The following is a 17,660-nucleotide window of genomic DNA, read 5'->3' as shown; positions in this document are numbered from 1 at the left end:
ATAGCTTCTAAGATGGATCCATACAGGTTTGACATTGACATGCATTAAGGAAAGGCCACATGTTGCAAGGGATTACACATCTCCCTTTACATTCATTTCATATATACATTTTTTAGATTTCCTAAGATGGAAAAAACAGAAAACATGAAAGCTTGAGCAATTCTAGTGTTCAGTGCTGATATACTACGGGACTTCTAATGTACAATGTGAACTGTGCTCTTCTGTACTGTGCATTTCCATAGAATCTGATAGTATCTTGCCACTGATTTTACAGCCTGAGATGTATATCTAGACAAAAAATAATTGCTAACCCTAGAGGATACACTATAAAAGAGTTCTGTGAGTTTGTTTCTTTAGATTTTATTGGGAGTTTCTATTCATATTGCCACAGCATTTAAGCAAAAGACTTAACTAGAGGGTTTGCTTTCTTTTTAAAGTGCCATTTACTATTTAGAGCAGTTCTTTGTTCTGCATGTTTATTCTTTAAACAGGTTTTCCTTCAAAACCGTGCTGCAGCAGAAGCTAGGAATTATTAAGGATATTAGAAGACCTCTTTCTTCCCACTGGTTTTCAACTATATCCTCTCACTGTATAAGTACAGTAGGAACAGACTCATGTCCAGAGGTCCTAATCCAGGTCTTTCAGACAAAGTCCCCCTGAAACCAATGGCAATTTGTCAGACAAGTACACCTTTGCTATAGTTTTGTTGACTTTGAGTCAACAGGATAATTAAAGGTAAAAAACCTTCAAAACCTTTAAAATAGTTTTGCAAGTTTACACTACTACTTTTTGAACTAGTAGTATTGGCAGAAGCAACAACACTGTTAGTACAATGATATGTATAAGTTGACATATTCCAATTTAAAATCTTTTACTACTGTAAAATCATTTAACATTTAAGTATTATACAAAGACCTAGTAGTAGATTTTTTTAAATAAAAAGTTTGCAGAACCTTCCTGCATGAATAATCTCTCCTGGCAACGCCTGCCCCACAAAGGCAATCTCATAGGATGCCAAAACTCTAATCCCCAAGGCATCTCCTAAAGAAATGGAGAACAAATGCATGGTGTCACTGCCCCAATTCTCCCGCTTTCCTCTGCTTGGGCAATAAGAATGAAAATTAAAAAACCCAGCAGCACTGAACACTCCTGACAAGTCTGCTTGGCCTGCTCCCAGAAAATCTCATTTACAGAATAAACGTCTTGCTATCTGGAGTTCCTAAATGGCAGCAGACGTGGCTCATGTTGTGCTAGGGAATATTCACACCCTCTTGTTTAGCCAAGCAGCAGAGAAAGAGTGTGAGAATAGAAGCTGTCTTGTGATGATGTGATTAGCATTGCCTGCTCGATATCATTGCTGTGTTTATAACACAACTAACACAGGAGTTAACTAAGCTTGTAGAAGCCAAGAGCCTACCAGTTTAATCACTGTCATGAACTCCTTCCAAGCGCACTCAAAAACACGGAGAATTTTGGCCAGTATGAGCTCACATCACCCAGAGGGCATCTATCAACCAAAACCATTTATTGGGAGTGGCAATTCTAAGCCTCATGTATGGGACAGTATCTGCCATCATCCAATGATCCAGACATTTTTTTTATTTTTTTTTTTATTTGAGGTTTGGGAGAGGATATGGGCATGTTTCTGTTCTTAAATGACCCTCCTTTTTTTTTTTTTTTTTTTAAACCAAACCTCTTCTGCCCAAAGCATCAACAGAACTGTTAGTACCTGCCCTCTTTAGTTCTGTATAACCAAATTTTATGAAGGAAGGAGAATGTGACACAGCACATTACATGTTAAAAGGATGCATACTAATACAGTCTCACAGAATTCATCAAGCTTTAGTTTAAAGAGAGTCTGTTTGCACACCTTGAGTGTATGGGTTAGTGGAATTATTCTGTGTGACTCTGTAAGGTGTACAAAGGACTGTGCTTTCACTGAGGGTCAAAGATGACAAATTCTTGGAATTATCCTAGAACGTGCCCTAGAAAACTGTTGAGCATCTTGAGAAGAAAGAAGCAAATCCAAGAGCAGACAAATTTATCATCTTTATATAGGTATCAAGCATGGTCTCCTAGATATTTCTGCAAGAATTTAAAAAAGCCTTTAACATTTCAAAACAAACAGTGCAGCACTGTGGATGATACTCACTATGTTCATGAGGGTGAGGAGGTAGTTTTGAACATGTTCTTTGCCATGGAACCGGACGACAGAGTCGTCCACACCTAGCAGCACCTCAATGTTGTAGTCATCATCTCCCGCATGCCTGCGTCGTCTCAGGGTTTCATTCAGTTGCTGCTCTACACTGCTGTACAGGGAACTCAGGTCTCCAAGGCCCCCAAGAAGAGACTCTACAATGAAATAGCAAGATATAAACATCTACTCCAATTCCACTTCAGAAACATCCCCCCGTACAACATCCTCGCCTATACAGTCACCACGTTGGAAAAAATAAATCAGGAACTTGGAAGAGGAGAGATTATTCTAGGTACTTACAGGTAGGGGAAATCAGAGACACAATGAAAAATATCAATCACCGTATGGTTCTATAATTTACTACACAGTTCATTTCCAGCATAAAAACCATCCTTAAGGACAAGTTAGACCACATGCTTTACTTCCTAACCCAGAATTTCCCCCTTCCTTTTCTGCAACACATCAGGCATGTGTTACAGAGTGCCTGTGCAATACTTAACTTCTGGCCTCAGCGTCCTCATACCCAATCCATGGAACATCTAGGCAAGAATTTCTTTTTTTTTTTCTTTTCCTCCTAATATTGTTTAAAAAAATAGATGTTTGAAAACCCTATCCTGTGAATATCATAGAATATTAGAAGAATCCCTTGAAGACATGGATCAATGGGCAGAGTTAAGATGAATCATTTTGAATTGGCTTTTAAGGGGATATGTTTAGTAGCTTGTATCTGAAGACTCAAAAGCTATTTCTTCCCCTTAGCACAGTAAAGCAAAACGTTATCATGGATTTTTGTCAGGAAAAAGTCACAGCTGTAGGCTGCTTAATTCTTCCAAAAATCAAGCCAACACATCAACAGGCTCTAGGCAATAAACAACAATAAAGATGTCTGTTTGGAACATCTTACATTGCAAATCTTTAGCTAAATACTGCAGTCCTCACTAGGAATTGGACTATTCTTGAGTCTCTGGCTCTGCGACAGAGTCAGGGAGCATCACCATTCCCCCAGGTCTTCCATTCAGGAGAAACAGACAATCCAGCCCCTAAACACACAGAGATCTTCCTGCTTTACGAACCCTGCAAAAGCAACCAGCTTCAAAAGGACAGAAAGGAGAGGAAGGTTTTGCTGTCCACTAACACTGACTTGTATCAGAAGGGGGCATTTCCCCCAATGATGGCACAGCTTTCAAGCCCTATTCCTCTACACTGGAGCTGATGAAAGGCAAAGTTGCAAGTACATGAAGTAGACCTTCACACGCTTTCAGGCAAGACTCCCAGTAAACTGCATGCAAGTTTTGCTCATGGAAGGACAGCAGGACCAGGGCCAATGTTGCAAAATGTGCTGGGTGGCCACGATGAAATTTGTGATTCATCCTGAGCAGATTCAACACCCAGCTCAATTAGCTGGGCAGCCTCTCCCTCCCAGGTACCACAGTGGTTCACAGCAACACATAAATAACTCTCCCCAAACCCCACATCAAATGGCAAGGTTGTCCCCAGTTGTTTTCAGAAGCTTAGCCCGTGACTGTGGGTGAGAGACCGGGTCTGCAAACAGCTTTACAATTCAACCACAAGTCCTCACATACTCAAGAATGCAAACCCTGTGATAGCACACAAGTGGGAAATTCATAGACAAGCTCCAATTCTAAAAATTGCTGCAGCTGGCAAAGCTGTGGAGCGCAGTGTCCAACGGAAATATACCAGCAATGTCATCATATCACTACACCCGCAGCATGAATGGAATAGCTTGAGATCACTTCAGAAAGAATCAACTATCTGCGCTGTGCAGCACCGTTGGTTTGGCTGTCACTTCCCTTACTAAATAGGTGGTTTTGTGGTTCAAAGGAAGAGGAGAATCTCTTTTTTGTGTACCTGTGAGTGGGCAGGAGGAGTCAGAAAGGATTTCTCTCCCCCCACCCCCACCCCGCTCTAATATGGAGCTACTTTGTGCACACAGAAGGTACACTTAATATGCCAACATTTTCCATACACGTATCCAGAGAATTTTTTCATGTGCAATCCCAACAAAGCAAGAAAAAATAAACTCACTCTAGGAAGAAATGTATTGACCATTTTTGGCCCAGATCTGGGGGGAAAAAAAAGTACCAGAAACATTTTCAAACATTGAGCCTCCTGCCCCCTAAAATGCAACTTGCATACTTCTTTGTATAGAAGACCCCAGTCTCCCTCGAACTGGGCTCAGTGGTAAAAACAACCAACCAACAAACACCATTTCACTCACCCTGGCATGCAGCACTTTCCATGAAATGCACCAGGACTTTTCTGGATATCAAGCAGTGCCCACACTCTCTACATTTTTTTTCTGGTGCTAACTGGTTTTTAACTTCTTGTCTGCTGCTCCTGACGCTCCGTTAAGTACAGTACTCCTTAACAGAGAACTGCTAAGGCAGCACAACAACTGTCAGCTTTAAAGCTGATCTGAGTTACTTATCAGCCAATAATTAATTAGCCTCATCCTCTGAGTTGCCATTCCTCACATCTGTGCTGCGAAGCAAAGCTGGATAAGATTCTTTACTGAGAGGGTGGTCGGGTGTTGGAACAGGCTCCCCAGGGAATTGGTCACAGCACCGAGCCTGCTGGAGTTCAAAATGCATTTCGACAACGCTCTCAGACACATGGTCTGATTTTTGGGTGGTCCTGCATGGAGCCAGGAGCTGGAATCAATGATCCTTGCAGCTTGGGATATTCTATGGTTCTCTGATTTCATAAGTCATCTCCCTAAACATGCTCACTTTGAAGTGCTGTACCCTCTCTGAAAAACCCAGAGTAGTACAAGTGATTTATCTGTTCTCTTGTTTGCCTAGTTTCCATAGTCTAGCACTCCAGTGACTTAAGAGTTAAGCAACCAGATAAAAGCCTGGTTTATACATACTAAGGATAGCTCTGTTTACAAATGCTGCAACCTGCATCCGTTGCCAAACACTGTATAGACTGCAAAGGCAAATAGGATGATGGCATGACACATGAGAGCAGCAGCACAAAGTGAGAAGATGCCTGTGTTCCCATAACCCACTCATTAAAACTACTCTGTTATTCATGATTCAGCTGAGTACTAGTGCACTTGTGGAAATTTTAGAAGAGCTCTCAGACTTGGTGAAGCTTTGCATGGGACTGAAGACTGTTTGAAATACCTCAATTAACAGGAAGTGTTTTACCATAATTGGATCATTCATTCTGGGTTATTTATAAAAAGCTATAGCAGACACAAAGGGAAGGAGGGTCAGTAGACACCCTTTCTGAGCAGCACAGAAAGTGTCCTCAGATATGTCCTGTTCAGGAGACAGCACTGTTATTCTTAGAAATACAAAATACACACATGTAATTTGGAACCTCCCAGGCAGGTGGATGCAGAGACAAACACATTACATTTTTGTATCTGATCCGCTCTACAGAAAGCAGAACGGTTGTCCAAGTTATTTACATTTGGTCTGTGCATTGCATTGTGCCAAATGAGACCCGTGACAAAGCCAACACCTATGTTTGCAGTAAAATTTTAGTGAAAACCATCTTTTATCTCTTCTCAGTATTACTGAGAGCTTCCCTACGTTGGAAAGGTGATTTTTTAGAAGGCCACAGCCCCTCTGATTCACAGTTCTTTGAAAATTTTTGATGTAAATGTCATTGTGGAAGCTGCAGGAGGAGGAAACCTTATGGAAAAATGTTAATAGAGCTGTGTACTCTGCAGTATGATTGCTACAACCAGGGAAGACCTCGGCATTCTCCATTCAGTTCTTTCTGTAGGTACTAACACGTACTGGCAATCCAAGGGCAGAGTTCAGCCTGAAGGCTTCTTGCACAAATCTTGGTTAATGCAGAAATAAGATTGTTGTCTGTGGCTTGGCAAAGCTTTCACAGAGCCCCCATCAGTACTGCAATAAATAACAAATACAACCACCTTTTTCCTTTCTAACCCCTTCTCCCCAAACACAAAAGATATCTACACTGCAGGGAGCACATCATCTGCATATATCTAACCAGGGGTGGTTTTGGCATTGAGATAAAACAGTTAACACGTAGGGTAGCCCTGTAGATTTGCTAGCCAAGTGCTAGGGCAGTGCCTTTGGACACCCCCTTATCTGCACTTTGGAGCTGCTGTGAGCTGGTAATGCAGAAATAAATCTTTCCTAACGAAACTCTTCCAGAGCACAGAGCAGGTAATTCAGACACAGAGTGAAGTGGGAGAAAGAACCCTCCTTATTAAGACGAGTGGGAAGAGATCACAGTAATTCTTACTGCAATGAGTTGTTTAGATTAATCATTTGAAGACAAAGGTCCTCTGCAGGTTAATCTACAAAGCCTACTGGGCAGCTTTGAATGCACTGTCTAGCACACTGAGGAGGCAGGGCTGTTGTTGGATGGCAATTCTTTGTTATGGACAGAGGAAACTAGTCTGTTTGTTTGCAGATTTGTGCTAGACAGACTAATCCTTCCTAATCTCATTCTGGAATTAGCTGGTTCATTATCTCTTCCTTTTTTATTCTGCTAGTCACCTGCATCTTTTACTTCATGACTTTACCTGTCAGGAAAAGATTAGCCCATGCTCTTTCACCAAGTGAAATGGTTATGTAAACGTTTGGGTAGCAAGACAAAACATACAAGTTTGTATGCACATACGCAGGTGTGTATTTTTATTTTATTTTTTCCACAGGACACATCAGAGCCTGTCTACCACGCATCATGCAGCAAAAATGAGGAGAGCAAAGAATGACATCTTCCTCCAGTCCAGCTGGGGTTTCTCTGCCAAGAAAAGGCAGGAGGAGTTCTGTGGATGTAGCGAATGAAGTAGTGGAAATGGAACAGGAACACACCAAAAGGGAATCACCCCCACATGCTTTGTCATCGTATTTTGTTGAAAACCGCAGCTGCTAGCCTCGTCTTGCGCCACCTCTAGAGACTTGGAACCATGCTGCTGGAATCAGAAGGTAAGTTTCTGTCAAGCATGCATATATCTACAGGGCCTCTCTGTGAACCCAGATGGGTGTATTCAAAAAGACAACTCCTTTGCAGACCAATAAAGTCTGCCTCCCTTCCAGATCCTCTTTCAGAAACACCGAACACTTCACATAAACACCTACGTCAAAAGTCAGGCACAACTGTACCCCTCCTGAATGCTCTCCCATATTAAAAATAACATATATTCTGGGTCACAGAAAGAATCTGTTCATTTTTTCCTTGAGCATAACTTAGAAGAATGAAACTATAGCTGTGTCCCTACTATATTAATTAAAGCTGTGATCTGCCCAAGTCCAATTTAATGAATGCTGTTATCAGTCAAACCTCTCTATACCTAAAGAGAACCCTAAGAGTTTTTCAAATGGAAGGTTCTTACAATATTATTTTATACTTTAAAATATGTGGGCTGAATTGTATGATACTTGCACTGCCTGCCAATGCCACTGAAATCAGCAGCATTCCTTTTATGTATCTGTGTACATATGTTCCTTACATATACTTGCCTAAGGAATAACAAGACACAGCTGGATGCTGCATTCACACACATTTCGCTTGGTGAAGTTGAGCTGAGTGTGACATATCAACACTTCACTCATTTTGAACCAGTACTAGAGACCTCAGGTAGCTGAGGCAAGAGAAAGAAGGCAGGAAGATGCTCTTCAGCAGCAGGAAGAGTTATCTTCAGAATTAGATGTGCCTTGCTTGATCCCTGACTTTCCCCTGTGTCAAAGACATCTCAACAAACAAGGAAACATGCAGGCTCTAAGAAATACCTCTATAAGCAGAAGGCAGAGGTTAATGCAGTATAACTACGTACCTCTCCATGGAAACAGCACTTATTTACTTCAACGCACGTGTGGCTCTGAAGAGCAAGGTGATGCCTCTCCTGGACATCACACTCACAGAGGATCTCTGTGATCATCTAAATCTGTCTCTTTTGGAGGTGCTTCTCTCATCTCAACGTGTCTGAGCTAGCAGACAAGTGGTTCAAATTCAATCATGCACAAAAAGGAGAATGTCTCGAAACAGTGGCAGAGCAAGACAGGACTCGTGCTCCACTCCTAAACACTAACTGCTATCTGGAGAGGAGCCTGGCTCACCTTCCACCCTTTTGGACACTCTTGCATCTTGAGCTGGACATGGTCAGATGGAGTGGGCAAGACTGTCATAACTTAACGGTGACCTACGCCATTTAGGCATAGGTTTAATGCTTAGTATTAATAACAATGCTTTTAAAAAGAAAAGAGAATGAGCAGAGAAGGAAGAATTGCATTTCAGTGAGGATCCTAAGCATGAAAACAGTGATCAACAGAGATGAGATCTAAGGAGAGAAAGGAAGTATGAGTGAAGATGGAACGGAGAGATCGGGGGCCTGCAAACATCTCAGTGAGGTTCTTCTGAGCTTGGTGAAGGCCCAGCAGTGGTGCCAGAGGAGGACAGCTGTATGTCAGGGCACACTGGTAAAACTGTGTGTGAGGCCAGTGTGTGAGCTCCGGTTGTGTCCCCGCACCCACTGCTGCACAGCAGGTATATGGGCCACACGTTTAGACTCTAGGAGCAGGATGATGTCACAGAGTCAGCCGTAAGTTTCAATTTCTTTTTGCCAAAATATTACAACCTACTGACAAATTTAGGAGAAGCAAGCACTCACTTGTCTAATTTAACCTTTTCCTGAAAATACACTTGGCAGTGGAGTGTAGGAGGCTCCACAAATTCATAATGAAAATAAATGAGAAATCAGTTTGGAACAAATTGGGATCAATGTATATCCCTTCTTAACAGGTGTGTTAACACACAAAATGTCCCCCAAGACAGCTGTATTCTGTAGCAACAGCAACAACAAAAAACCATCCATCCATTATGCTATTTTCAAAGAAAGGAAACCAGGCCAACTCATAATGTCATTTCTAAAGTTGTGTTAAGTAGCCGTTGTGCATTTTTCTACTTGTTAAGGGCTGGACAAATGTGTTTGCATGATTGCTTTCTCCCCTAGTTAGAGTTTCTTGAAACTCTGTATTTTCTTCAGCTCTCAAAACCTTTGCTAGCAGGGTGGAGACAGGCATTCACAGTTAAATTTTTCTCTGACCCTTTTTCCCTGTCTCAATGCTCGAATCTTTCAGGCTGCTACAGAGCTTAGTCAATTGCATTATTTTTCTCTGTTGAACTTCAGTGCATCTGCAGGCAGGACAACAACATCTACAGCTTCTGGCTGACTTTGAGGGAAGGCCTTCAGTATCTTTGACCAACATGTTCAAAAAAAACCAAACAAATAAAGGTAAAACCAGGGCTTGATCACTGAAGAAACAAGCTCAAGATAACCTTTCACCGTCTTGATCTTAGAGCGAGGTCAGTAAGAGGGAGATCTGATGACTGAAAAGCTCAGGTTGGAAAGGCCCTCTGGAGGCCGTTCCGTCCAGCCTGCTGCTCGAAGCAGGGCCAAATTCACAGTTTCAGCAGGCTGCCCAGAGACTCATCCAGGCAATTTTGAAACTCTTGGTGGATGGAGGTTCCAGCACCTCTCTGGGCCCTGATCCAGGGAACCACCCTCCCAGGGAACAATTTTTTCCTAATATCTACTCTGATTCCCTGTGTTCCAGCTTGTGGTTGTTGCCTCTTGTTCTTTTGTTACCCATTTCTGAGATGTCTTCCATATATATAACCCCTGTACCTAATGTTATTTCCAAATATTTACACATTAGTTGTCTTTTTCCAGGGGTCTATACAGCACTCAGACATGAGTGCCTTCAAGACATAAAAAAGTTGTCATGAAAAAGTTATTCAGTAGCTTCAAACCTATTAATGACTGAGATTTTATCTAGATTTTAGCTATGCTGCATGTACAACAGATTGTCTTCAGCAACTTGGTTTATACAAAAGCTCAGCTCCCATTTAAATGCACACGTGAAACTCAGCCTGATTTAGAAGAATTTCAAGTATTACAGTGGATTTTTAACAGTTGCACAACACACTTTGCTGACTACGTGGTTTGTTCCCTACCAACTACCTCTACAGAAAAACCTAAGATGTTGGCACCTTCTAAAGACCTGATGCTTTAGATAGGGAACAAGAGATAGCAGGAGGTGATGACTCATCTGGGAATACAAGAATACCAGTTGGCTTCTGCAGAAAGTTTACCAAATAATTACCATGAGAAACAGCAGGCTGCTTATTTATAACAAAGGTCAATATATGCACTTCAATAAATCTATGAAAGCCCTTGATTTTTCTGCCTGTTAAGGCTTATCTTGAAGTTTGCCTTTTGAAAAGCCAAGGAACAAAAGAATCGTCACTTGGGTCAAACGCTGATTCCGAAATAATTATGATTACTAACTTATTTCCCCAGGAACTATGTACAATTTATTTTATTTTTTGTGGCACTGCTGGCACAATCCATTTAATAGGGATCAGTGCTTGTAAAAGAAACGACTCAGATTGTCATGTGGAAAATATTATGTCAGGATGTTCTCATTAGATTCTGGGATGTGCTGAAAGTTGTGTGCTTTGATTTATTAGGTCCTTCAAAAAAAATTCTATCAAGTTAACCATGCTCCCTTACTTTTTCTTGAAGAGTTGCATGAAATCACCTATTAAGTCTAGAAGAGTTAGAATGACTTTCTAACAATATCATAACTGTTTTTTTCACATGCAAAGAGCCCATCCTTAAGCATCACTGCCCTGAACCCCCCTTCCCACACAAAACACATACACTGGGACTTGCAAACTTCACCGAGAGCCAGTTCCTTAATATTGTTATTGTCTTTTTGGAATGTGTGTGCAAGTTTGTTGCTACTCTTCACTGCTTAATTGTTGCCAAAACTTCTGCTTGTTTGTTTTTGGGGGGCTCAGCTAAGGAAGAGTTTGTATCTGCAACAAGTATTACCAAGCAAGTCAGACAAAAGAATTACATGGTAGTGTATGTGCTTCTAGAAGCCAATGGACACCCTGCAGGGTGTCCCTCTGTGTTATGTCACAATAAATATTGTCGATTAAATTTTGATAACACTTAAACAAAAGCAGTTCTATTACTGCAGAAACATAGTGTGGAGGTACAGAGAGGAGAGAACCAGATTTAACCTTTTCCTTAAGGGAGACATAACCATTGCAAGTCATTCCTCCTCTTCTCTGAAGACTTCTGTAAATTTGTTGGAAAAAGACTGATGGGCATAGTAGAAAAGCAAGCTATCAGAAAATTACCTGGATGTGACTCCCAGTTGTGCTGCTCTGTCAACCACCCAACAAAACCAATGGGAAGCTGGTATCACGTTCAGTCAATTCTGAATAGTACTGTTCAGGCAGGTGTTCAAAGGCATCTAAAACAAGTTGCAGTGGGAGCTAGGTATTTACCTTGCTTTTTTAAGTCCTAACCAAATAAACATGAAATGGTCATAATTGCTAGGCACCCTCAGATCATCAGGCTAAGAAGGTACATGGGCGAGATTTCAGTTGTTTCCTACTTTTCAGAGCTGCTGTCAGCACCATGTCAGACATAGGTGGGAAGAGGGACAGGTGCTGAAAAGTCTTAGAAGAGCAATAGGCTTTTTCTTCATCGGAGGTCAATTTGTGCATGAATGACAGACAGAGTCTCAGAGGCACCAAGACGTACAGTAGAGGATAGTGAAGAAAACAGAGCTCCTGTGGGACCACCAAGGTGAGAACCTTTTCTACTAAAAAAAAATGGCTTGAAATGCTCAACATGAAACAGTCACAGTCTTATTGTTTGCACTGTGATAAGCCTGAAGATCTGTGCACAAAAATCAGCAGGTTTTGTACAAAAACCACACAACACTAAGTTCAAAGTGCCCTATTTCTTTCAATGGCAGAGACAGGCAGAGAAAAACAGCTGAAAAGCCATGCCTCCCATGTGAGAGCTGCAGCCCTATGGTAAATATAGCCCAGAATCTTTAAACACATAATTCCTCCAGGCTTTTTGGCTACTTTTTGACTGAAATTATATTAAATTCAAAAGTGAAGTAAAAATCCTGGGAAAGGCAAATACAAAAAATACACATTACAAAATACTTATCTCTTAAAAAGAAAGGGAATTTATTTGCATCCCAAAGCCTAACAGAGCCAAGGGGTACTGGAAACATATTTACATAAAGTAATCTTCACATGAGGGTATCCAAAGGGATGGTGAAAATAAAAAGCTGGTCATACAGCACAAACACAGAAGTCACCTGAAAATACCGAAAACCTACAAAACCATATGTATCACTTTACAGATTAAATAATACAGTGTTTAAATATTAACTGAAGATATTTAGGAGTTAAAGAATTAAGAAGAAAAACTCAGTAACGTTGCCCAGAAGATGCCAAGAAAATGAAGGCACAGGAAAGCAAAATTAAAGAAATGACCACACATCAGCTGTTCTTTCTACTGTATGTTATACACCACATATGTATTGAAGTGAGCATCTAATAACGTGACAAGCATGGTTTGTTGGTAGACGTCACATCTTGTAAAGCAAGCTAGCAGAACTGAAAAATCCTGACAGCATTGCAAGCACACAAGCTTTTTGAAACAGAAGCAACAATCATTCAAGAGTATATGCTGGAAACAATTGTTCTGAGTTTGATAATACTCAGATCTTCAGATCGCATGACAGGAAATGGAACTGGCATGTGTGGACCATTAGCAGAGGAGAAAGATGCTATGGCATTTCTTAACAAAAATGGAGTGATAGGTAATTTAGAGCTCTTAGGAGTGAGGAGAGCCTAGGGGAAGTCTTGGAGAAAGAAACACCAACAAAATGGAAGAAAGACCTCCCAGCCTACAGGATGACTGCTTACACTTCCAAGCTAATGGTGAACCTAGTCTGATGAACTATCCTCTGAAATAAAAATAGCAGCTAATATATTCATACACAACTCCACATTCACAGTACATTAACCACAGTGAGGAACCAAGGAAAAAAGCGAGAAAAAAATCCTGTGAATTCATATTCATTCTGGTTATCTTCCAACTTCCTCTGATGACTAAGTGAGCTGCCCCTTGGAGCATCAGCTCTGTTTATACCCTCTTCAGTGGGATCCTTAGAGTGACAATGGCTCAGAGAATTACAAACAAATGGGAATTAAAGGCAGGTCTGAATCTCTGGGTTGCAGGATTATTCATTAACTGCATGAGCTCAATGGGCCACAAACACAAATTATTATCTTACTTTATTGTTAGACTTTGAAGAGAAACGAAAATGAAAGTGCTGACTGACTCCATAAAATACTTGCTTCTTTGGTACCTTAGTAAATCTAGTTGCAGAATTCCAGGAAGGATGGAAGATTTCCTGCACTATATTCCTTGTTAGCTCTGCAGAGTCCGCATTGCCCTGACACAACAGGAATCGTATCATCAGTGAAAATGTTTCTTAGCACTTGTTTATGTGACAGATTGATGCCAGCAGCACACTTAGGAGACCATGCAGAACCACCAAATTCTGTATATATTTGAATATGTTTAGAGCCAGCTTGGGATAAATTTTCCAATGCAATCTGCTAGAATTTTACCCCCTAATTTTCTTGTCATCAACTCCCTACTTGGCATGAGGTTTTGCTAAAAATGTAGGTTATCCTTACCTGACAGCAAACATACACAAAACAAAGCCAGAAATTAAATGGGATTAAGGAAGCTATAATTAAGTATGTCTCAGTTTGAGTCAATTTTTAACTGTTTGTTTTCCATCCTATGACCAGAAACTGGTAATACCAAAACCAAAAGAAGAACTTCATCTGGTTCTAGAGTTCTCACTACTGGAGAGCGTGAGTTTGCTAGAGCGAGCTTACACTTGATATGCTAACATTGCAACATTTCTGTGTTCAGATGATTCCTGGTGAAAGCAATTTTAGATTCGTCTGTGAACTTGCCATGCCCTAGGACTTAGAAAGCATAAAAGAAGTGTTGCTAGAAATGCAAATGTCACTGTGAGGTTGTAACACTTAAAATCATACTAAGATAAGAAGCAGCTAGAAAACATTCGTGGGTGAGGGGTGCTGGCAGGCACAGTGCTATCGTAAATAATTGGATGTAAAAGTTATGGAATAAACCTGTAGCCTTTAGCTTGCAGAGCCAGAGTGGGTCTGGTTCATGTAAAGCAAGCAGGAGGCATACATCTGAGGCATGCCAACTTGAAAGACAGGAGTTGTTTTTAGAAAAGAATGAAGTCCATGGCATGTGCCAGATCTGCACCAAAGAATGCCTATGAGATCATTTCTCAAAAGGCCTTCCTTCCATAGTCCTGACATGATATAAACTGGTTTGGTATTTACGCATGCTGGAAACTCCTTCAATACATTTTACAGCTTTAAGTAAAAACAGCTGTCACCACTCTGAATCTACTGTTAGAAATACCACAAAGACACACACACACGGCACTATGCAGGCTCTCAGACTTGCAAAAAATAAAAAATAAAGTGCCACAGGTGCACTGGGATGTGAAATACAAGTCTACTCAGATACCTCAGGGTTTAGCAAAATGCTGTCAAAAAGATGCTGCGTAAGTCTCAGAATCAAACTGAGGCTCAATTTGAACATGCTGCCAGTCTTTGCTCATGGACTGCTGGCTTCTACTTTGGCAATCAGAAGCTTAAGAGCACAGTAAGGACACTCTCCATATCCACTACTGCAGCAAAGAGGAGAAGTAATGCTAAAAATCCACAGCCTACTTTCTGTATAGCCCCGTGGCCTAGGGAATACATTAGCACCTTGCCTTGCCAGCACTAACACGAGATCACAGCTCTGCATTAGCTTAACATGGACCTCAGGACTTGTCTGGCCTTGCCCTGACTCATCTGCTCTTGACCTTATTTTTAGCTTGGTTTTAGCTGTGACATCGCACTGCCCATCAACAGATGACTGCTGCCTGGTTTGTCTAACAGCAACAGTAAAGTTATCCAATAGTCTGATGATTAATGGATAAATTGTTTTAGCTTCAGCTTCCCCCCTCCATTGTTACTATAAAGACTTATTCTATATATAGAAAAAAGCTAACAAATCGAAGTGATCATGGGATAACGCTATCTGCAGACCTGTACCAAAGAGTTAGAAGCAGACTGCTTGACAACCTATATCAGTGACACCAAGTGGGCCCATAACCAACAAGGAAAAACATTCACCATCAGGAGCAGAGGCCTCCAAGTGAGGAGCTCACACCACTGCAACTCAGAGCAGCGAAACACAGCAAGGGGGAGAAAAAAAACAAAACAAAACAAAAAAGGGGCAGATGTTTGCAGGCTTCTATGTATCAGTTTTAGTTGCATTTTTAAAATAATTGGATAATTTGAATTGCACATGGTAGTAGGATTGTTACTGTATTTGAAGTAACAGCTGTATTTTGATCAGGTTGTTACAACATTAATTAGACTAACAATAATTTTTAGTTGTTTTGTATCCACACAGAAAGCGTATTCTGCCTGCCCATCATGATAACCTGAAAGAGAAGTAGAGCTATGGTGCCTGGGCACAGAGTCAACAGCTACAGAACAAACTGCTAATGGAGAAAGGTTCTCCCATCTTCCTGAAACGACAGAAGGATCCTTCCAGTCACCTTCCAGAAAAGTAGCTTCCCCATTTAAAAGCTTAGCAACAAACTCCTGCTCTCCAAAAAGGAAGCTCTGACTAAAGAAGAGATTAATCCACTGACAAATCCCACAGCAATTATCCCTAGGAGAGGAAACAGTAGTTCATTTTAGTTTCCTTCATCAGAGAATGAGATAAGGAATATATATATGTAGTTTTGCTAGTCAAACTTTGGTGTCAGAGTATGGTTTGTAGTAGACATTCAGTGCACACTGGCCTATGGCAGGCAGGCTGTTGGCATTGCCTAGCGGAGCTGGCAGCTAATATATTTAACTTGCACAAATGACCCCAGAGCAAGAGTTGAAACTGGAGACTTGAATCAGGACAGATCAGGGGACATGAGAGCACTTTCTGGATGAACTGTAACCTCTTTGAAGAAGTAAGAACTGCCTATTTATTATTTGACGCTGCTTAAGTCAAAATGGCATTTATTCTCTTTTATTTCAACCATGGAATGTTCAATTTTCTTGTAAACTAAACTCACTGTCAAAGCTAACCTGACACGTCCATGAAAGGACACGAGGTAGCCCTATCAGGACTGCTCACCACTGCTGCTTTAGACCTTCCACTGATCGCTCCCAAGGTCACTACAGGCAGTGGCAGTTTTAAACCTCTGATGTGACAGAAGGCAGCAATAATAGAAAAAATTTGCCATCAGGTTAAAACTAAACAAATCAAAAAAGCAGTAAACCCTATTTATAAATAGATAGCTGCAGGTGGCATGAAAAGGGGAAAATCAAAAATCAGAAAAACAAGCCAACCAATTCCTTAATCATAAAAGCCTAACACAATTCTTCCTTATGTATAATTTTCCCTCATTAATGGGGCTCTTACATCTTCCCTTTCGTTGGAAGTCTAACTGCTTTGGTTGTTCATTTCGCTTCGATGAAGCAGGTGATGTGTTTATATACAGTTGCTTAGTTTGAAATGCTTTGAAAGGAATTTGTTTCTAAACATGTGGAACCTGTTATTGCAACAGTAAATGTGTAACAGGAGCCTGGCGTGGCCTGTGCTCATCTGTACTCCCAACCACAGTTATTATCAGTACTGAGAAGCTCACTGTCTACTGTCAACAACAATTACATTCTAATCATCTCTTTATCTGCCTTAAGTCTCTGAAAGTCTGCAAAGCCTACTACAGTGGCCAGACAGAACAGCAAGACATCAGCTCCATTTGGTAGGGCCTTCTTTGGAACGGGGAGGAGCGCCTTGCCAAAAGTAGGGAAGTAGTAAGTAGACAAATTACTCTCATGGAAGGTGCCGAGCTTGGTAACTAACTAGGGGGCCTTGTATATGCCACCAACATGCAATTGAATGGTCTACCTGAAAGTAAATAGCTCAGAATCTGTGCTGTGACCAGCTTCCCAAATTACATAAAGTCACTGTAATGGGAGCCTGTCAGTTTGGGAAAGCTCTCTCATCAGCTCAGGAAAAAGTCTATGTCATTTTCCAGGACAGCTTTTGTATCCTCTTGCCCACAGAGAAGCAGAAGGAATGATTCCCTCACTAAAATGCTTCAATAGAAGAGCTCCATGGCTATGCCTTACTAACACAGACTGAGCCAAAATTTCTATCCAGCTGGAGAGGAGAGCTGTGAAAAGCTGAAGATGATGCAGCTAAGCTTTTCCATTAATGTAATTACCAACAGTGAAAACACATCATAAAAATCCAAGGAAAAAATGTCAGTTGTGAAAAGGTGGGGCATGGTAACCTGCTACTTCAAAAATGCTGAAGTACAAGAACATTTCACACGGCAACACACTGGAAAACCCAAAATATACTTTTCTTTTCTGTAGAAGGAAAGAAACATAAACACATTTCTCAGTGACTTGCACTGCTCTAAGTTCTCTTGAACCTCCGAGTCCAAACGAACCACTAACACCACAAGTTTTTAAGAAAGGACCTGTGAGTGCTGAGCATTCT

The 17,660-nt window shown here is 41.0% G+C and overlaps 1 protein-coding gene across 1 annotated transcript in view; it reads right to left on the bottom strand.

Annotated features, from left to right (window-relative positions):
- The window catches only part of ADAMTS3 (ADAM metallopeptidase with thrombospondin type 1 motif 3), a 125,689-nt gene that overhangs the window by 37,230 nt on the left and 70,799 nt on the right, over positions 1-17,660 (bottom strand). Inside the window, exon 5 of the mRNA XM_035552717.2 lies at positions 2,153-2,352. Within this exon, the coding sequence (XP_035408610.1) occupies positions 2,153-2,352 (200 nt within the window). The remainder of the gene's footprint in view (positions 1-2,152; positions 2,353-17,660) is intronic.

This window comes from Cygnus atratus, chromosome 4 (assembly GCF_013377495.2).
Source record: "Cygnus atratus isolate AKBS03 ecotype Queensland, Australia chromosome 4, CAtr_DNAZoo_HiC_assembly, whole genome shotgun sequence".
Classification (NCBI taxonomy): Eukaryota; Metazoa; Chordata; class Aves; order Anseriformes; family Anatidae; genus Cygnus; species Cygnus atratus.
This window is presented reverse-complemented; position numbering and strand designations above follow the sequence as displayed.